The sequence below is a fragment of the Tauraco erythrolophus genome, chromosome 1, assembly GCF_009769465.1.
Source record: "Tauraco erythrolophus isolate bTauEry1 chromosome 1, bTauEry1.pri, whole genome shotgun sequence".
In the NCBI taxonomy this organism is placed as follows: Eukaryota; Metazoa; Chordata; class Aves; order Musophagiformes; family Musophagidae; genus Tauraco; species Tauraco erythrolophus.
In genome coordinates, this window is record NC_141465.1 from 109822843 (window position 1) to 109845778 (window position 22936).

The window sequence follows — 22936 nt, forward strand, 5'->3', positions numbered from 1 at the left end:
AATCATATTTAGCTTCTGACATTGAAATATATATATATTTATGTGCAGCCATATTCATTTAATCTGAGTTACCATGAAATAGCTATTTATGTATCCTGACTTATCTCTAAGTGACTGGACATTTGACATAAAAGTGGTAATCAGTGAGGTGGCATATGGATAAATCTCATAGAGAATAAAGAGATTTCTCTTTAATGAATTTTGAGACAAAGACACTACTTAATATTTGCTAATTATTTCAGACTATGTCTGAAATATTTTAATATGTCTTAAAATATTTGGATTACAAGAAAGACAAAATCTGCAGAAAATCCAGATTAAAATTCAGAAGAGAATGGAGAAAAGCAATACAGTTGAGACAAGCAGGAAAAAAAAAAAAAATTAAAGGAGGAAGAAATAATGTTTTATTTTGTTTCTTGCAAGTTTGGGGGTGTAGTCCTCCCTGGAATCCTATTTGGTCCCTCAGTTGCTATATCTAAAATATTTTTCTCACTAAAATACTATTCTAAAAATCAAAATGTACAGTAACTTCAAATGTTAATCTTTGAAAGTGTCCTCCATATAGCCCAGAATAATGATGATCAGTTAAGTGTTTAACAAGTATATGCTTTAGCCTTGGAGGCTCCCTTATTGCCTAAACCATTTTTTTTTTCCAGTTGTAAATGCTATTATCATGCAGAGCACAAAGAGTGCAAGGATCCAGGACAGTGACTGATGAAAATCTTTTCATTTTTAAGATGACATTCAAGCAGTTGAAATAGTAATTTTCCTTGGTGCCAGGTGCTGTCTTTGGACACAGCGTTCTGTCACAGTTTGTGATGACTTTTAGTGACTGAGAAGTCATGGGAGAAGGACGGGTGGGGATTTCTGGAGTGCTGCTGAGGAGGAGATGGAAGTGACTGATCAGAAGCTGTAGAGAGGTCAGGTCATCGGCGGCATCAGTCTGCACACTTGCTGAGGTTATTGGAACATCACTTGTTTACACCAAATAAGGATGTGGTCTCTAGTCTTCCTCTTTTCCTGAAAAGTATATTGGAACTGTTAATGCTCTCCCTGGACACCATATATATATTTTTCTTTTGCTTCAGCTACACCATGATGTATTTTAGGAAGCCATTTTAGCGAGGTGTATTAAGAAGAAGAGATGCAGCTCTTTGTCAGTAACGTGATGATGATGGTGTGTAGGTGACATGAGGGTCTGCTCCCTGCCCTCACTAGTGCCTGCTGATGGGGAGGGATGGGGAAAAGGGCTGGGGGCTAAAGTCTTTTAACACTCCAGTTCTCCACTAACCAAACCTGAGCTCTGGTTACTGAAGCATCCTGGAAAATTCCTGGATTTCTATGCAGTAAGTTAAAATGTGGAGCCTTTTGCCAAAGGATGCTGTAGATGCCAAGTATAAATGGATTCAAAAGAGAGTTTGATACATTTTTGGAGGATAAGCCCATTGATGCCTATTAAATATGGTGGTCTGGATACGACTCTCGGCTCACAAAATTCTTAAGTACTTGGTTGGCAGAAACTGAAGGATGTATCAGGGAAAGTTCAAGATCTGCTTGTCTTCGTTAAATGTACTGTTTCATGAAGAGTGAATATGATGCACTGCTGGAAAAAAAAGGCACTGTGTTCAGGTCACCTTTGGTCTAGTTCTGCTAGATTTCTCATAGTTTTATGCTGATTATAGTTCTTTGCAATGAAAATCTGTAGCAGTCCTGTCCATAAATAAGTGAAACAAATATTCCATGACAGTTCTGCAATTTCTTCTTTTCTGTCCAATTGCTGCTTTTAGCAAGTGAGCCAAATCAGTATTCTGTCTTCAGCAATATGCTAATGATAGTTCCTAACACAGATCAAAAGCTCTTTTGAATTCTCTTATGTATCCTCCATGTATTTTTTCTGGAAGGAGAAAGGCCAGCACTGGGACCAATTCAGGAAAGTGCTTGAGCACATTCCAAATGTCACTCCTATTTCAAGGCATCACACATGGAAGCGCTTAACATTAGGCATAAAATTAACTAGATGGCACTAAAATCCTAGTTCACTTCAGGAGAAATAAGAACACGGCTGAGTTGAAACAGGTGCTTAAATGCTTTCATGAAAAAAAGACACTTCCCTGAAGTGGGTCTGGGAAGTATGCAGTGGAGATCCCAGCAGGGCCAGCCTGCTTGTGTGCAGAGGCAGAATGTTACACTGCTGTCGGATCTGACCTCGCATCCCCGTGCCATCACCTGCTTGATCAGCTGCAAGTCTGTCACACAACCTCCCTGTACCTCATTTTCCCAGCATCAAGACAGGAAATTAATATACTCGTCCCTCTTTATAAAAGGCTTTGCAATCTATATGTAGGAATTACCTGAGCAATTGACTGCAACTTCCATAAAACTCCGTTTTCCTGAGAAGTGGTACATTTAGTTTGCACCTAACACTCCGTTTTCCCAGATAACCTGTTTAAATACTTTTCCATGGCATCAAATGCTGTACTTTACTTTCCTTTTTCTTGTTTCAGTTTTGAACCTATTCATGGAGTGATAAACTTGCAGCTAAAATCCTGGATAGGACAGCTGGCTTGAAAAGCAGGCATGAGTTTTCATCGACAATTTTAAGAAACGTTTTCTCTCTTTGATCAAACCTTTGATAGAAGTGTTGTAACTGCTTACACTGTATAAAACCATTTTGTAGATTGTAAATAACCATTCTACTTTATAGCTGCTTACTATGTGATTACTTGGTAAATTGCTGAGATTCCTGGAATATGCTTTGACAGTTTCAGTAGGAGCCAACCCTCATTTCAGTTTCAGTTTTTGCTGTAAAAATAGCTGAAATCCTCCTGGAAACTGCAAAACTTGTTATGGTCAGAGTCAGACCAGTAAAGGGGTTCCTATGTCAATAATACCCAGCTGTTTTCAATTCAGAAAAACAAAACCTGAAAAGACATTGGCTATGTGCCACTGCCGCAGATGGAGATCTTGAATTCTAAATGCAATTCAGCAGCAGTTCCTTGCCCCCTCCATTTAGTTTATTTGGATTTGTCTCTCCTATGCAGTACACTTAGACCTGGAAACAAATCCATTGGTTTATACTTCCCCTACAGGGACCCCAGCTCTTTCCTTTACCTGCTCAAATCATAGAACCATAGAATCATAGAATGGTTAGGGCTGGAAGGGACCTTCCAAGGTCATCTAGTCCAACCCCCCTGCAAATTCTTTGCAAAGCCAAATAATTCTAAAAGAGGCTGGAAGCTTGAGGTCTGTCATTTTAAACACTGATGATATTGATAACAGGACAAACCTACTCTCTTTTTGTTGTATAAGTAGTAAATATTTCCTAATACAGCATCGAGCAGTGAATGCTGAAAGAGATGGATTGCATTCTGTAAATCCTTCTCTGTTAAAATAATCGATATTAAATGTGATGTGTTGTTGCTGGAGGAGGAAGATAGCATACCAGCCTAAAAAGAATTAGGGAAACTGGAGCTTTTGCATATTTTCTTAACCATGTCTGCCTTGGACATTTGTGTGCAAATGAAACGAATAACCAAGCAGTAAATAGTAATAAGCTGAACATTTGTAAGGAATTTAATTTTAAATGACATTTTGTATTTGGCAGCTGAACTACTTTTGGTTACACCCCAGGACACTGTCCAAAGAAAAATTTCCATGTAATCCTTAGCAGAAACAGAATCCAAAAGCTTTTCCAGCACTCTATTTGCTCTAATTTTCTGTTGTTATTTGTATAATGACCTATTCATCTGATGCTTTTAGACCTGGAAAGTAAAGCTCTCTGACCAGCTTGTGAAAGGGGTCTGAGTACTTCAGGGTAGTAGGAGCCTGGGAATCCTGAACTTTGTTCCATCTTTTCAACACTTCTTTTTCCTTTGAATGGCAATATCTCCAGCCATAGAGAACAATGCAAATATGAAAACACTTTTTATTAATTACTGAAATGACACCAAGCCCCTCTTCCTCTTTTTTAAAAAAATTTTTTTTGATTTCTTGCAAATAGACCATGAAAGGTATTTTGTGGAGGCTGATTTAAAAAAAAAAAAAAAAATAAAGTATTTCAAGGAGTTTACATTGTCCAGGTGAAAACTCAAATTCTGGACCATCGTCTTCAAACTGTCAAAGGATTTTTACTGCTCAGCTTCTGAGACGTGCTCAGGAGAGCTCTTCTTTCAGAACATCAGCAGTCAACATTTCCTGAAGCTCTTGACCCTTTAAAGTTCCCAGAGTTGAGCACCAAAAATCACTGGTCATCTTTAAAAGATCTTGTCCTGACTGCTAAAGCTGAGATGAAATTCTGTGATCTTAACTCGCTGCAAGAATTAGTTCCTATAGCAAAAGGCTAAAATAGGGGAAAGGAACAGTTAACCTCTTCGAGGGCTGACATCCTTCCATTACAGCAAACAGATTAAATTCTTGTCAGCAATGTTAAGCCTGTTCTCCAATTCTACAACTTACCCTGCTGATTCTGATGAATTTGATGGAATTTGTTTCACTTCTTCCCTTTTTGAACTGCAGAGCAGCTTGTTTTGTACGTAGTTAAACAGCCGTCATCTTTCACCCTCAATATCTATCTGTTTTATTGTTGGCTGAAGTGATTCCAGGAGCCAGATAATATATATTATTAGCTTGTTTATGAAACATGATGGAATAAAAAAAAAGATAACTACTAAACATCAGGTATGACTAACAGTAGTAAGAAAATTTAATGACGATAGGGTAATTCCCGTATATCCCTATGCTGCATCTGAAATTTAGCTGGAAGAGATTTCATCAAAAAACTGGAGCCCAAACTATGTCTCTGGCGCGTTGCCACTGGAGCTGTGGATGTGGTGCTTCACCAATAAAACACTAACACAGTCTTGGTAACTATTGTCTTCTCCGTAATTTAGTCTTTTGACAAGACGACATGAACGTTTGGCAGGCTTTCATGTCAAGAAAGCCAGGAGAATGATTTTTCTTTTCCCCTCGCCTTTAGCGAAGAAGAGTTCACTTTACAGACTAGCCTTCTTCTGGGAAAGGCATGGTCAGCGGAAAGCAGGTTATTTTTAGGGGTCATATACCACCGAGCCAAGACTCCCCAGTGCTAAACAATGATCAGCTACTGGGTTGTATTGTTTTGTTTTGCGTTTTGCAGCTGTGTGCACTTGGCCGTATTTTACCAGCTGAGACATTTGGTTAAGGGGTGAGTGAGGGATCTCTAAACACAAACTCCTTAAGCTAAATAAATAACAAACCCTACCAACCTCCTTAAAATTCCCATATGCTCACTGGACTCATGATTTACTGCAGTGACTCTGTAACTCTTTAAGTGCACTCAGAATTACTGCAAAGCCAGAAAAAAAAAAAAGTGTCTATCGTCTCTCTGTATTCTGATCTGTCTCTTGTTTGCCTGTATTCTGCTAGGATTTTCCTTAAGTAGAATTTAAGAACTTTTTCCACTGTTGGTAGCTACACATACCGTGCCGTACCAGCTTGGGATGACTATTGTGGATGGTCAGTGACCTGATATCCTGCATATTCTGCCTATTCTGCAGTTTGTTGCCTATTCCACCTATTCTGCATATTATTGCCTGAAATCCTGCGTGTTCTGCTAGTGGGTAAGTCCCACTGAGCAGTGGCTTTCTGCACTTTTTTCAGGCATAAGGGTCTTATTTGCAATTTCTAAAAAATCTCCTTTCTTCTCTTGGGCTTGAATTCAACCCACTGACTTGTGCAAAATTGCAAACTCCCTTCTTTCTGCTATGGTTTCGCTTCAGCATCAAGGATGCCTGCGTGCCTAAGTGCAGATAGACAGGTTTGCTCTGCAAAGCGGGATGTCTTAGCTGGGAGGAGGCACCTCCCATCCCATCTGCACAGCTTCTGGCCTGGAGCTCGTGCACAGCCAGCTCGCTTGGTGGGTACGACAGCAAAACACGTGTCTGCCTCTGCTTGGCCATGCAGTTGTGTTCCTGCTTTTACCTCATGTTAGCTCAAGTTGAGAACGTGTGTCTTTTGGCAAGGAAGAAGAGGCCACTCAACTCTGGCTCCAGCTCTTCTCTGCTTTCCCAGGCAGTCTGTACCTCTGTCTGTCCTTTGTCCACAGCATCCAGGCTTGTGTGCCTTGGGACTGGGGGAAGGAATTGCAGTCCCATGTTATCAGTCAGTAGGAGATTAGATTTACAGAGGTGGCTTTGTTTAACTATGGTTTTAGTACGGTACAGTCATAGCCTGAGGGGAATGCCACAGCAAACCCTAAGCCCACGCCTGACCTGACCTGCAGACGTACACAATGATACATCCTGGTGTTGATGAGGTCTCACACTCACCTGTCCCCAAGGTCTCAGCTCCCATCTTGCCTGGGTTTCCTCACCATGGGACTCACTGAGCCATGGCTGGAACACTATAGTCACCCAACTCCATAGTCCCAAAGTTTGTAACCTTTACGATGAGACACGGACCTTATTTGTGTCTCTCAGGGCTTTTGGAGTTCATTTCCTGCATCCTACCAAAACAAGGCCTCTGTTTTCTGTAATTTCTGGGATGCTTTTTACTTTTGAGGTCATTATCTTCAAATTTACCTGATGAGTAAACAGAATCATACACAGGCCTACGCTTGTCAAGCTTTGAAATATTAATGGACCTGAAAATAACTGGGCGGTCGTAGTTAAGACATGGTAGAAAGAATAGTAAAGTATTTAACAATTATTATTAATTAACATTACCTAAAATTTGAGAGGAAAATATTGAGTAAAGAAGAGAGAGGCTGGTTCATGACATTATATGATGTTCATCTTATAAATACCTTAGATATAATGATGGAGATTATACCAATGGAGACAATGATTGACCCATATTTCATTACAAATTTTTTGTAAACTTTTCTATACTGACAGCTGCTATCAGAATCCCCTCGTGATTCCTTTATTTCACCTTTTTTCTCTGAAGCTTTATTTTGCTTTATTTCTCTGCAGGATGATGGCCTTCCAGAAAATGAACATCAGCTCTCAGTAGCTGGGAAGATAAAGAAGCATTTCAACACAGGCCCTAAACCGAACAGCACAGCAGCTGGAGTTTCTGTCATAGCAGTAAGCATCTGAAATACACAGCTGAAACACTTAAATATGTGCCCACAAGACAGTGTGTGTGTAGGACATGCCACCAGAAGAAACTGGAGAGGATTAATCTTTAGATAATTCTAGCATTTAATTAATATAAACGTAGACTGGTGTTCTGCACAATTTCTCCATTGATTCTCCTTGTGAGTCACGTTGTTGAACAGCCCTAGGAGATACAACTGTACATGCACTTCCACTTTTTACCAGAACATCAGTGGACCTAACTCCAGTGTAGATTCAACAATTTGAACTGTGGGATCATGACATTTTACTTGGCAGCAGAATCATCACATGGATTGAGGCCACACAGAGGCTGTAGCAGGACAGCAGCACTTTAAAATGGAAATTACTTCAAAATTGTAACAGAAAATCATAGAATCATAGAATCGTAGAATCATAGAATGGTTAGGGTTGGAAGGAACCTCAAAGATCATCTAGTTCCAACCCCCCTGCCATGGGCAGGGAAACCCTCCACTACACCAGGTTGCCCAAAGCCTCATCCAACCTGGCCTTGAACACTTCCAGGGATGGGGCATCTACAACTTCTCTGGGCAACCTGTTCCAGTGCCTCATCAACCTCTGACCTTATATCTAATCTAAATCTGCCCTCTTTCATTTTAAAGCCATTAAAATCTGTATGGCAGACTAAGTGTCTCTTCTCTGAGGACATCAAAGAGAGCTATGATGCGTCATTGCTACCTTCATAGTTGATACAAGTCTAGCCACTTCAGATTTAGCGGATCAGCAGCATTTTATTGTACTGCCGCATGCAAGCTGCTTCCCTTTAGGCAGAAGGACTTAATTGGGTAAAGACTTAATGGAGCTCCTTGCTGCCTTCTGTCACATTGCAATTCCAGTCCAGGCACCCCAGGTTAGAATGTGTCGGAGCTTCTGAAACCAAGCTTGACCAAACTTTTGAGCATGCTTTACTGAGGTTTCAATGGCATCCTCAGTGTAGCATACATCACAGACATTTGTATTTTTTCCCCAAAGATGAACATGTGTATTACATATACATGTGCTCAGAATATATTCAGTGTACTATGAGATTGTTCATACTAATGCCATTGAATAGTTACGTGCACATCCTTCACATTTTTGATACATCTGCCTGTGTTTGTAAGCTTTTCTTTATTACTCATGGTAATGTTAACGCTCCAAATAGTCACTAAAAATAAGTGACACGTTAAACGCAACCATTCCCATATCAGATTACTCAGTGTTCATTCCCAGCTTCCATAAATTGCAGGTGGTGTGACTGCACATGTACACCTTCTTGTACTGTTTCCACTTTCATGTTTCTCAGCTTAGCCCCTCCAGTGGTGACTTAAATCAGCACGAAGTAAACTCCGCTCAGCACATGCAATCTGGCTCACAGGTGTGAACTGTTTGTGCAGCAAAACGGATACTCTCTCAAAGTTACTTGGTATAAGTACTTAAAATTTCAAGCTGTGCCTCTCTCATATTTTTTCTTTACTCTTTCCAACCCTGAACGTCCTCAACATGGAAGCAAGTTGTTCCTCATGCTTTTCCTAGATTTTCTCAGTCATCAGCTAACATAGTCAGCATTTCTTTATTTTCATTTTTAAGCAATAATACTGCAGCAACTCTCCCACAACTAAAACATCACATACCCATTGCTCATCTGAAACGCAGGTATGTTCTATATAGACTAACTGAAACCGTGTTCCTTTCGAATGGACTGCCAGCACGCTTGTCCATGAGAATTACTGCTCAGATCCTCCATGCTAATGACTGCAAAGCTTAAAAGCCAGAAATGATGCCTCTGTCCTCATCCATCCCTCGCCTCCTTTATGTTTTTAGTTTCCCCACCCTCCTCTTCTTTTTCTTTGCCCCAGTTGCTCTGCCAAGGAATTGTTTACAGCAGTTTGACATTTGAGTAATGAAAAAGGCACTGTAGTGAATCTTTCCACTGCAAAACATTATATATCAGGAAAAAAAAAAAAAAGTGTATGTTTAATTATATTCTTAATGGCTTTTATTCATTTTTTAGTGTTTGGAAATTTAAAAGACTAATTTTAGGGGTCATCTCTGTGGGTGAACATCATACTCTGGCACAATTAATCCTGCAACTTGGCCTATGAAGTAGAAACGTTTAGAATATTTTTACATAATTCAGAAAGTGGTTTGATTCGTTTGTGTCAATTATTTTCTAAAAACTCGGAAGAGATGGGGAAGTATAGACCTCTTTAGTGTTTTGACAATGTTCCAGAAAGCTAGATAATTTCAATTTTAAGAATAAATTACCTTTATTTTCTACAAAACTAATTTAATAAGTAAAATAAAGCCAAAAGCAAACCAACAAAGCCTTTAATTGTTGTTTCTGCATTTGAAAGCATACTTAATATACATTTGACATGCATGTCATCAGAGTTTTACCTTTGAGAATCTTCCTTTAACAGTGCAATCTCAAATATCATAGAAGTAAATCTTATTAACAAAGACTGCTCTACATTTAGAATTTTGAAAGTATGTACAGATGCTGTAACATATTATTCAGCTCTAAAGATGGGCACTAAGTATATTTTCTACAAAAATACTGTTTTATTATGCCTGCCTGTATGTTTACTGTAACTTTTTGAGAGAGTGCTTGTGTATATATAATATATAGAGATTCCTTCTATATGTTATATAACACATCTGTGTCTGTTGTGTGTGAAAATGTGTTAATATGTGCATATATTTATATAGCTTACTTAATAGTATAAAAGATAAATATTAGCATTATTTGAGTTTTAGAACTCTGTTTGTGTACAGAGGTAGCTAATCTGTGGTATTTAGTTCTTAATTGGTCCTCACACTGATATGATGTTATATGCCTGTTGGTCATAAGAAGTAACACACCTCGAAGATCTCAAGTGTTATTTATCATATGCACCAATTAAAACTATAATATGAAAACTAAGTTCCTAAAGATGTGTTTGTGGTCAGCTTGACTGGCAGGAAGTTTGAAGCCACATATACTTTACATGCATCTATTGTGGCTACTGCTTCCTTCAGTGATGTCCAAATACGTTATATTGACTCCTTTGGTTCAGACTCACCTCTGCTTTGTTGATGTGGTAATCCTCAGTAAAAGTTGTCTCTGACCATTCAAGGCAGAGACATCCTACAAGTTCTCGTGCATGTGTCCAGACTTCAAGTTTTTCCACATTTGAAAGGATTTGTCAGTTTGGACAAACTACCATAATGAACAAAGTAGTTCCTTTGCTGATGTGGCAGAAGACAATTCCTCAAACAAAATTAACTGTACAGGCAAAGAGACTTTTCTGTTCGTACATTAATATATCATTAAAAGTTCTGCCAGCACAACTATGTCAGTTGGGGAAAAATTCCCTTAAACCAATATAGCTTTGCCAGCAAAATTTTAATTGGAAAGCTAGTTTTTAAAACAGCAAGAGGATTAACAAGTCCCTGAAAAACACTGCTTGTTGATGGGAGAGTATGTAGGAGAAAGATCTCTTTACTTGCCCTGTTCTTAAACTCTTGTCATAGGCATTGACTGTGGGTCTCTGCAGCAGACAGGGGTTGGGCTAGTGTCCCTCAGTCTGTTGGAGTGGCTGCATTACTGCTAAGCATGTGCCAAAATATTTGCAGGGTCAGGTTTCTTGTACAGCTTTCCGATAGAAACAGTGTTTTGTAGTTCCATGACAGCGTTCAGAGAAGATACTGCACTAAAAGCATAAATCCAAACTTTTACTGGTCTTTTTAAAATGTGAGAATACAATTTTTCCTTCAATTCCCCAAGGATGTCATCCCATTTTATTTTTTTTTTTTTTTTGCCACAAAGCAATACTCTGTGTCTGTACCCTCTGGGCTTTAGTGACCAAGAGCCAAAATCTTTTTTGAAGAATGCTTCTGCGATCCAGAGGTGTGCTGTAATTCCTTGTATGAACTGAGCATTGTTTAGTTTGTGGTCTTGTCTGACGTGTTAAAGCTTTGCCTGTACGTTGTCACTTTTGTGCTTGTATTTTTGCCATCGTTAAGACAGAGGAAAAGACTAATGGTAACTTTCTGTCAAGGTTGTATGAGGTCTCTGTCTTGGCAATGGGAGTAAACTCCAGCTGGAGGCTCACAGGAATTGAATAGGCCAGCAAAAGAGAAAAGTTGCTCAGAAAGGTGACGCAGCTCTCTGCCTCTGTCAGAGTCCTCTCTGGGCTGTGGACACCAGTGCGGGGCCACTGCCCACGTTCCAGCAAGAGGAAGGCAGCGGATGGGCCGTTGCCTTGTGTTCTGCCAGTTTTAAAATAAAATTACAAATTCCAAGTGGCATTTTTAGTGGTGGGATTTCTTGGGTGATGTGGAAGAGCAGCCAAGTTTAGTCTGTGAGTTTTGCTTGGCTTAAAGATGAGCCCGTGCCTCGGATGTCACTTCCCATCTATTGTCTGTGTTGTCCTGGGATCATCGTCCACAGTCGGGTTTCTCACTGCAGGATTTCCACACCGGCAAAATTTTTTCAACTCGAGTTAGGAAGCAACTTTCTCATTTTTCTCTGTATTACTTTCTAGCAATTCGATTTTAGGGCAAGATTTTTGATCTACTTTTTAAGAAAACATGCCTTTTGTGTATTTTATATGCAGCCTACAATGAAGCCAGTAGATGGCAATAGTAGACCAGTGTAGTTAAGCCAACAGAAAATTAGGTACAAGATTCTCATGGTTTTAAACAGGAAACGTCCTTTAAATTATTCTAAATAAGATGAAAGCGGCATTGTTTTAACAAAATGGAATAAATTATTAAATTCTACATTTGCAGGGGAGTCATCAAGAAAAATTTAAATTTGCAGTTAGCTCCTAGCTATCCTTGAAATGGTTGGTAACTAGAAACATGCTGAACCGCTTTTCTGAATTTAGAAGTAGAAACTGCCATCAGTATTGGAAATATATGCCATGCTCTTATTGAAGCACAAAACGGCCTTTTCTCTTCATAGGGCAAAATGTGAAAATTATCACAACTAACAATACTAAAGCGAGCAGAGTGTTTCCCTCAAGATATTTTCCCCTAAAATTTTATTTAACTCAGCTAAATGATGTCTCCACCGTCTGTTAGTGCAGCACAGAAGGATTAGAGAAAAGAATACATTTTCTTTGTTCCTATGCACATGATTCTGCTAATGATAAACCAAACTTTAAAGATCTATATTCCTTAAGTCATATCACGAGCACACCTTCCTGGACACAACATTAAGTTCATTTCCATTTTGACTTTAATTGGTGCAATTTTAAACCAAATAGTTTCATACTGTTATCTTTTTGAGCATGAGGTGTAAGCTGAAATGATAAACAATGTTATTCATGGCTCTGGGTAGTCTGACTCTCCAAGGTTAACGCATTTTTAGAAATGAATTACCATGATTGATGGGGTATCAAAACCTGATTCTTTTCATCTTTACACATTCCATGATTATGAAGCAGTCTAATTTAAGCCTTCTGTAGTCTGTCTAGCCTGCTCCTTGTGATGGTTGCACTGCATTTTTTTTTAAATTATTAAACCTCTCAGTTTAATTGTGAAAGATAATTTTCCATTACTGGTATGTGCAACTTAAAAGGGCACTTCTGCAACAAGATATTTGTCAGACTTTTAAATGAATGCATTATGCATTAAGTAACCTATTTCACAAACTCCACTTTAGTTTGAATAAATTGGCTTCTCATTTAGCAAGACCGAATCTAGAGTTAGTATCTTTTTCTTTTATTTCTTTGCCTTTTTTTCTCTTTCGTTTTCGTTGCCGGTACGTAGCTTTAGGATGTTAGATAAGTGCCTTCTGAAAGTGAAAACAGTAAATATGCACTAAATAAGGAACAGCTTGCTCTGGAGTCTGAATTCTTTAGCCTAATGTCGATCCACTGAGTTGCCCCGTTTCTCTCTGCTCAGCTGGACCACGGGTTTACCATCAAGAGATCAGGGTCTTTGGACTACTACCAACAACCAGGAATGTATTGGATAAGGTATGAGATGGTGCAGCGCCAACAGTCAGTGTTTCCATGGCAACGTGCTGGCAGTCTCCATTAACCAGTTCCTTCAGTGGATAAACATGCTTTTTGATTTGTTATCCGGTCCATATGCTGCTTTATCAGTTTCGTTTTAATCTTGATTGAGATGCCACACCCCCTCATTCCCTTTCTTCACCCATCCCTCACACCCACATCGCCAGCTTTCTCTTCATTGCACATGCTCAGTATCAATTTCCCCTATAGTTAAAAGGACAGTGTATATAGAAAATCTGCTTAGATATGCTGAAGTACGCACCTTCCCCCTCCCTATTGCTTGTTAAGGCATCTGCTTCCCCTGCGCTCCTGTTTTGAAACACACGGAGCAGCAACAGGCTCTCAGCATATATTTTCCTCTTTTTCCATGTGAGATGTGGAGCTATATACTGTCATTTTAAATCCACTAAACACAATCCTTACCTTAGATTGAACAATGCATTTACATAACGCGATCTGTAGAAACTCTCCCAAGTTCAATGAAATACAATGCATTGTATGTGCCGGTAAGCTTGTGTTTCTAACAATGCATTCTTTCTCTTTTCTTTTTAAAACCCTTCTGATACCTATTTATTTTGATTTGAGTTTTTTAAATATTGCATGAGTCTTTTGAATATATTTTTCTTCATTGTGTAACTGTGCCAGGGTTGTCGTTAGCTGGCTTAACCTGTATGATAAAATGGGACTCTGGGAGGGAGGGGATTATTCTGGAGTGGGGGAAAGGAGGGATCCAGGTCTGATATCGCCCACGCGAGGCCCGTGCACCTCCTCAATCCATCCAGAGCCCTGGAATTTCCATCAAGCAGTTATTTGCTGGCTTTTTTCCTTCATAATACTCACAAGACCTGCATTTTGATAGCTGGAGAAATTTTTATGTTTCTGGCGAAACCTGCGTTTTCTAATGCTGCAGTGGCTGAAGCCTTTAAGAACTCGTCTGTGAGGTATTTGGAAAACCCCAGCAAATTAACTGCCTTAACAAAACAGCAGAGATGGTCAGCAGAGATGGCAAGTGTTTCCAGTAAAGCAGAACTCCCACCCTGGATCATTTCACTGAGCGCGTGGATCAGGCTACAGCAGTTTCCATAAAACCGAGCAGTTCTCTGAGCGCACACTGAAGGATAAGTAGATTCTGATATAGATGTTCTGGGGAAAGAAAAAACCAAAAATAATCCTGCTTTTCAGGCAAGGAGTAGAAAAGTAGTTCCCATCCATCAGCTGAAGGCTGGCTAGCAAGAATTGAGAAACATTTTCCCTCCAAGTGCTAGAATGTGTAGCAGTACCTGTAATTGCAGCCTATAGCACTTGTGTTCATGGCTATAAACCTACCACAGCCTGCAAGGCCGTAGCAAAACCTGCTCGGTCTGTCTTGTCACTTGGCATCGCGCTTTGCGGATTCTAGCCCTGTGACACAGCCCAGAGACGGCAGCACAGCGTCTGTGCTCTTTGGTTTTGAAGAAGCAGGGAATGGGGCCTGAGTGCCCACCTTTAGCTGAGTGTGGGTTTGATAGTGTTAGAGTTTTTCTTTTCTGCTTTCGAAGGGAAGATGGCATTTTGTGTCAAGCAGGACTTTTGTCAAATAGTTGCAAATTTAATGCCTCCTCTCAGAAACTAGGGAAAGCTCACATAAGCTTTATTTATCCTCCTGGAGTCTAATTGCTATCCATGATTAGCTTACACTCCTTCTCTGCTTTGCTACTTTTAGTTTACATACAAAAAAAAAAAAAAAATCTGTCTTTCCTTTTGCTATACACAATGTTTGGATCTTTTAAAACCCCAGCTTCAGGGGAAGGAGACCACCAGAAACAGGAGCCTGGGATAAAAGTGAGCAGCTCCTCTCAGATTGGCCTTGACTCAGTTCAACTGCATAGCCCAGATTTTGAAACAAACCATATGCATTTTGAGGAGGTGGGGCGGAAGACTCTGATTCTGTAACTTGGTAAATAAATAAACGCTATTAAAAAAAAAAAAAAAAAAGGCCATTTGACTAAAGCACTAGTAATGGCTGCCATCAGCATACAAAATGACACATCCCTGAATAATGGGCTGGAGCAGATGGGCGATAATCTCTCTTATTCATACATAAACTGCTCTGTTTTCCAGCTGGGGGCAGTAACAACAATGTTTGTAATTAGTGCTTTCTAAACAGGGCACCTAGTGTGGAAAGGCAAATTGGGAGAGCAGGGCTCCTAGGCGGAGATGCTTAATTAGGAAATGCTGTAACAGGGGGTACCTCTGAACAAGCACTGCCCTGTGCTTGGTCCTCTTTCGTCTCAAAAAAACGAGCAACTGCTGTAGTGACCAACATTTTAGTCCAAATAAAATCATTTCGATGTAGCAAGTGTTTACTTTTTAGTAGCACAAATGCAAAGCATATGACAAGGTTCACCAATTCCCATCTACAAAACAGTTAATTTATCACAGACCCGTGAAAATTAACCTGAATTCACAAGTACAGCGAAAAACGAAAGCAGGTCCCAAGAAAAATGTAATGCTCCCTTTGTTAGTGTTAAAGTATTGGTTTCTTCTCCACTCCTTTGATCGTTTTTGTTCCTAGTTTCTAGCAATCTTCTGAAATATCTCTTTAAATGGCACTATTTCCTACTTCAATCCACCAGAAAACCTTTTCCTTTCTCTGCCTGGAATTCTTTCCTATTCGAAGTGCCTCAGAGTCCTAATTTTCTGAGCACTCATTCTGCATCCTGTTTTATTCCCTTTCAATAGGGCAATATGTGCAAAAGTGAAATGACTTTTTGAGATACTAAAATATAACAAACATTATGTACAGTAATAGTTGTTGTAGCAGATATGAGATATAATGCCTGGAAAAACTTTCTGCGTCCCTTGAATATGAGGAACAGTGAAAACAAAGGGGCCAAATCAGTAAAATCATTTGGACCCCAGACTCATACATGTTTTAAAAGCAGTCCACCTAATGCTGTCAGGACATCAGCCCTGCAATCATAAGTGCAGAAAAGGCCAAAACAATGTCAGTAGAGCATGGGACCTGGAGGTCTCAGTTAAACCCCCACCAAGTCGGTGCTGCCCCAAGCCTAGTGAAACCTTATTGTTCTTGATAGCCAGGAAAGCCAGCCTTGGTGCAAGTGGGTAGTGCCCATGGTGCAATCACATCTTCATTTGTCCCAAATGACGGTCAGCTCAAGTTGAAGACAACAAAGATCACCCATCTCTGAGCAGAGGTGCCATGTTTGGCATTTCTTTTTCTTTCTCCACAGTCAGCCCATTCTCTGATAGATCTCTTTGTAAAAGGGTTAAAGCCAATGCATTAACCTTTTATAATTTCCCTCCACTGGAACTTTAAAACAACAAAAAATCCAAACGGCACATGCATTGTCCTTCAGAAATATCATAACTGATAGATTTACTTACTTTCTTATAAGGAACTTTTCTTTAAGATGTACTTAACTGAGGCTTTTAACAGTTTATGTGACTCCAGTTTTTTGGCTTTCTTGTGACTAAGCCAGGATATTAAGAGTGAAAGTATTTCAAGCCTTCTCCTTAGCCCCAAGTGTTGCAGTGTAGGGTTCATAGCCTTCTTCAGCACCTTTACCTGTTCCTTCTAATGGCAGCACATTTTGAAGGCAATATTTTGCATAACTTACAAATGTTTTCTTCGACCCTGAATTCCCTTACCGGTTCTGGTTTATGTCCAAGTCTTAACATTATTTTAATCTGCTACTGACAGAATGGCCTGGATTTTCTGCCTTTTCTGAGCTGATTCAGAATATCAAGAGAGTACCAGAGTGGTTGTATCTAACATAAAATATTAGTACAAAATATTAGTATATGTAGTATTAAATATAAGATTACTATAAAATATTAGAATATGTTATTTTCTATATATCCACAGACAATATATAAAAACTAAAGGAGCAAAATAAAACCCAGGAAATGTATGGGAAAGCCATTAATTATCTTATCTATGTAATGACAATAGCAAGGAGATGAGTTACATGCTAAATGACATCCTCAATCCAGTTAATACTGAATTCATAAAATACTGGATTTTTAAAATGCAGTTCTCACTGTCATGGTTTAAAAAGTGTCTGAATAGCTCATTGGAAAGCCCATAGTTCCATCCTCTGTGTTTGGTTCCTAATTCCCATTACTTTGCATCTGTCCAGTTACTTACACTTGTCTCAAGTGGATACAATATACTTTCAAGTCAGAAGTTAGAGCCAGACGTCTTGACAACAGGACAAGGAAATTGGGAATCAGGCTTGCTATCTGTAAAGTGCCATTTTTAGTACCGTAAAACCCTTTGTAAACTGAATATTGGTAAAAGCAGGCAAACATCTAAACTCATTTAAAATCTCTTCTCCTGCTCTTTGACTAAGAAAACCACAACTGATTTACAAACTATAAATAAAATTCACCCATGCAAACAACTTGGCATTAAGGCTCTTCCATGTGTAATTGAAACCAGCTGAGGAATCGTGTCTCTAAAAAGGGGGGATGTCAAAGAATAAACAGAAACTTAAATATAGCAATATGAATTCAGCAGTTGTATGTGCAGAATACTTGTCTTTGTATTCACTCACCAATACAGTACAAAGCATACATCAAATTGATTTGGTTTTCTTTCTTTTTTACTTTCGTTTTAGCTAAATTTCATGCCAGAAGTTACATGGTGTGCTAAAGCACTGGCCTTTTGTATTTGGAGGTCTAGGTTCAAATCCACTCGATTAATTTGTCCTCTCGATGTGGTCATTTGCACGTCTCCAAATCACCGTGTAACTTGACTTAGTTATAGCTTGTGCCTGAAGGGCTAAAAATAACATGTGTCTTTCACTCCCGGACTGAGGTGCGTTGCTAAGTTTGAAGTACTCTCCAAAAAGTGTCTTGAATCATGAATCAAGCACACACACATATATATATATATATTTATTTTTTACATATATATATATATATATGTAATGTGAGAAATCCATGGAAAAAATAAAAAAAAGATCAGACTGAAGGGCTGCCTGGCTTGTGCCATGAGCATTGCTTGATGGACATTTTTACAGTTAGGAAACCTGCTGTTACATATTTCAACATATCGAGGTCACTAGCTGGAAGCTTAAAGAAATAAGATAAAATTGTCTAGATGTGAACATTTACATATGTGCTTACACATACATGTACATAAAAGAATACACTGGAAGAAAAATACCAGTGCTTCCATACACATGTCTGCATAAGTCCACACACTAACAAAGCATCATGAAAATTGCAAGCAAATTGCAAATATGTTCATGCAGAATGAAAGTGAGTGAAGGAAAGGGTTTCTTAGATTAATGCGTGAACAGCTGCATCCCCAGTTCAGTCTCCTGGCTGGTATGAATAATGAATGGGCTAAGAGGCAAAATGCACGGTAATGTTCTTTTATTAATGAAATGAATATATATCTATATTTGGTGGCCAGCAGTAAATTAAGACAAGTGAAAAGAAAAACAGTCACTGCCCGCATTTGTAAAATGCAGTTACTTCAATCCAATAATTACTGATCTGACAGAAAATATCATCCCACAGCTAAAATAAGGCACTTCCCACTGCAAATCCAGTGTCTGTATCAAAGCAAGTTGTAGTTTTTGAATGTCTGTTCATAAACACAGAGTTCAACGTTTTCCAAGATAAAAAATGAATTTGCATGGCTCAGGAGTCCTACAACATCAAGAGGTAGAAATCAGGATGACTATGCTCCCTATGGCAAAATCCTGGAAAAACGCTAACTGCACCTTAGTATATCGGTGACAGAAATGCTGATTTTAAAAATAATGCTCTGTTACTTCAAATTAATTGCATTTCCAAAAATGGCTTGTTAACCATTTGGTACGAGGTGTCAGGATTACTAAATGTTGATGCAAAATACATTAGTGCTTAATGAAGTGCTTCAGAGCCATCAGCACCAAACTATTAGAGGCAATCCACTTATCTGCTGCTGGATAAGAAGCTCTACATTTCCTCATATGGATTGTGGGAGGACAGCTGCGTATCTTAAATAAAAACGTTGTCCTTACATTTTAGTTGCCATTACTATCATAAAGTGCTCAAAGTTCTCACTCTCTCACCTCAAGCCGGCAAAAATAAAAGTCAAACTACGATAATGAAAATCTGGGTTTTGCAGCCCTGTGAAGCATAAGTGCACTTCAGATCCTCTTATTATTTATTGAAAGAGTAGCTTAAAGTAGAAATGCCCTGGAAATCCATAATGGACTGGTTCATGCACCGGTGAACCACTCGGCTGACTAGTAGATGAAATAATACATCTATTAAACGAAGGCAATGTGTATAAGAGGCCTTTGTTACAAAACCAGTAATAATAATGAAAAAGATGATTTTTTTCTAATATGCCCACATGCACAAGAGAGTATAGTAGGTAAAAATTGGACTTACAGAACACATGCAGTCAATACTCAAATATATCTTGCAATCTCCCCTGCATTCCAAAGCATTAATCTATTATATTTTGAGATTCTTTAGAGATAAAAAATAACTGTGACCTCATTAAATGAAAAATAGCATTTATGCAGAATACAGAGTGGCGATACCATAGGGCAGTGTATTAGACACTGGAAGTGCAAAGCGTCATCGTAATATTAGGCAGAGTAAGTCAGGTCTTGCAAGCTCTGTAGGGCTTGTAAGTGCTCTGCTGTGGCCAGAAGTGACCCATTTTGTGGTTCTGACATGTTAAATGCTAAATGTTAGAATATGACCTGTGTATTTTTGCTTTCACTAGATAAATACTCCCTTCTTTGCCTGTCTGTGATTTTATAGATTTGTATTTGATAAGCTCTTTGGGTGAGACAGGCTCTGAGTGCCTATCAGCCCAGGAGAGTAATCACAACAATGCCCCTGAGTCTACAAGCATGTCTTTACAAAGACCGATTAGATCAAATTCAGGGGAGACTTTGGATAAAAATGTAAAGAAAAACATAGTCTCCAAATATCTCAGGAAGTTTCTGAAAGGTTAGGAAGACAGAATATTTGGCCCTACAAAATACAGCATAAGGTGCTGGATTAGGTGAGATCATTAGGGGTTGTTTTCCTTAACATTTTTTATTATTGAGGCAGGAAGTGCCTTTGTGTATATTTAAACAGATACATTTAAATAAAAGCCTCCAAAGCTTCCCCAACAATAGTAGAAAACTAGTATCTTGGGGTTTATTTTTTAAAGACATCTTTAAGATGTCTTTATATTCAATTGTCTAACTAGTTTTGCAATTTTAGAATTTTATCCTTTAAAAAAGCAATATCCTGGACTAAATCTCAAAACTAAACTTTTATTGAAGTGTATTCTGTTCTGTGTAACTTATCTAACTTTAAATACTTTCAGTTTTTACATATATATTTACCATTCTCACACAGCAGGTTTTAAAAAAAAATTTTTAATTTAATATAAGTATTTTTATTTGTTTGACCAGAAATGTTTAACTTTTTCAGAGGAGAGTATCTATTACTACAGGATGATGTGATGTGGTTTAAACTTTAAATACATGCTTATTTCCTGTAAGCATGAAAAATCTTTTAAATGGAAATCTGTATTTTATAGAATGGTAATATATGCCATTCTTTTCAATTTTCACACAGAATTACATACTGTATGCAGTATATTCACTGTGTGTAAAAGAGCTAGGTATTCTTCTGTTTCACATTAAAAAATAATCAAAACCTGAATTGATTCAAGGCTAAGAAACATAGAAGGCATTGAAAATACTAATTAGAGCTCTTAACTAAAAGATTAGTGGTAAACAAAATTCTCAAGAGATAAGAAGTGTTGGATTTTGTAGCAATTATTATTTAAAATACAGAGATGAACTTAGCAAAGTTAATTACCCCTTTAAAGTAGTGCTGTGTAGGTTCTAGACACAAAAACAATAGTTCAGCAATTTAGCCTAACTAAATCCATTTGCTATAGTAGCTCTGTACTCTTGTCCATCTTTCTGTCTCTCCTACATCATTATTGAATGCTGATTGCATTATTTTAGAGCATGGATTGTTATAATGCTATTCCGCACCAGTATGATGGATTTAGTTTTCATTTTGTTCTCAAAAATATGTTAGCTATAAATACATCTCTGCTCTCCTCTGAGGCATAGACTGTAACTGGTAAATTTTCTAGAGAAATCAGTCATGTATATCTCAAGAGAAAACAATAAATTCTTTGAAGCAGAATAACCTTTGGGCTACATTCTTTTAAATGGGGATTTTCATACTAGGGACAAATTTTACAAGCCTTAGCAGTTAAACCTACTCAGTTCTCAAAGTCGTTTTACCTCCAGTGCCATGATCAGATATTTATTTGAATTTTGTACGTCATGTAACTAGCCACCTGCCTTTTCCAATTTTGCTTTTTCCAAAAAAACATGGGCCATGTTTTGAGAAGGCACCCCCGCTTCAGAAGGCAGTTAACTATGTGTCAAAGTGCTCTTGCTGAATCAAGGCCATCCTGTTGAACTTGTAATTTTACAGCGATTTCAGGGACTGGAGTCTAATACCTGTAATCAAGCAAATAGCGAAACCCAGTCCCATGCTTGAAATCATTAGTCAGACTTGGGCTGCCCTTACCTGGGTTGCAGTTTCACCTTGTAAACGTGCCAGAAAAGCAGAAGAAAGGATGTGGCAAGAAGTTGCAGCCATCTTATTAAGACTTGCATTGTCAAGAGTGGCAGAAACTGATCAAAAAATAATGCCCATCAAGTAAACATTCTTCTTTCGCATTCCTAGATACTCTAGATAGACCTAGATAAAATTAGCGGAGTATTTAATTCCATAGACGTTGGCTAACAGGAGGAGACAAGGGTAGTCAGGCTAAACAGGTCTTTCCGTCAGAGCTCTTCAGTGTTCTCCCTAAGAACATCCATTGAGCAGCATGAGGAGGTGTCAAAGAGCTGGGCTAGCTCCCTTCAGTGTTTGTTTTTCTCTCTTGTCTGACAACTTCATCACAATCCATCTTTGTTAGCCGATTGCACTGACTTGAACATGGGTGAGTGTGTATCAGCCTTCATTAGGTCAAATCAAAGACAAGCGTACATCTCTGCCTTGCCTGTAGAAACGGATTTATACTTTGAGAAAGGTGGGGGGAAGGTCAGTTGGTATTTGGCTTGAAATTTGAATCTATTAAAGGATGAAATTAATAGCATCCAGAAGTAGAACATATGGCATCCATATATATGGTACTGTATCTGCTTGATGATGTCACGCTACCTCTTAAGGTTTGGGAAATGCACTTTTTAAAGCATTTAGCTATGTTGTGGGCTAAACCTTTCAGACCTGACTGAGACAAAACAGGTTTAATTTGGTCTGAACATTTATTATCCCTGGTATTTGCAGGCCACATAAAAACTCATGGTTTTCATTAGCTTTGCATTTCACACACAGCCTAATTTCATTTATTCTTATTTTATGCCCCTGCCAGACCACCGCTCTTGATAAGGAGAGGCAGGTTTTCCGACGAAGACGCAACCAGGATGTGAGGGGACGTTATAAGGCACAGCAAGCTCCGCCTGAACTCAACTCCGAATCGGAAGACTATTCACCAAGTTCATCCGAGACTGTTCGCTCACCTAACTCACCCTTTTAATAAAACACTTTTACTCAAAAGTCTTGGCTTTAACCCTTTGAGACCCTGAAAATTCTTGAGACCTGTGTGAAGTGATTACAGCTGATCTATCCAGCAGTAAACGCTGGGATGGCGGAACACAAAGGGTGCTCACAGAATCTTTGTAAGAATAATTTCCTAATTGATTGAAATACTTGTTCTCTGTTTAGATTGCAACTTGCTGCTAATATGATCCTCAAAGGGTTAAGGCTATTTTGCTTTTTTATTTAAAG

The 22936-nt window shown here is 38.6% G+C and overlaps 1 protein-coding gene across 2 annotated transcripts in view; it reads left to right on the forward strand.

Annotated features, from left to right (window-relative positions):
* The window catches only part of DCLK1 (doublecortin like kinase 1), a 260320-nt gene extending 237635 nt beyond the window's left edge, over positions 1 to 22685 (forward strand). The window contains exons 15-17 of one of the 2 annotated variants that reach the window (XM_086612776.1): positions 6951 to 7064; positions 12990 to 13063; positions 22521 to 22578. In XM_086612776.1, coding sequence (XP_086468902.1) covers positions 6951 to 7064; positions 12990 to 13063; positions 22521 to 22578 — 246 coding nt within the window. Of the gene's footprint in view, positions 1 to 6950; positions 7065 to 12989; positions 13064 to 22520 lie in introns of both variants that reach the window. The other variant, XM_086612767.1, reaches the window with a different exon arrangement.
* The last annotated feature ends 251 nt before the right edge of the window (positions 22686 to 22936 follow it).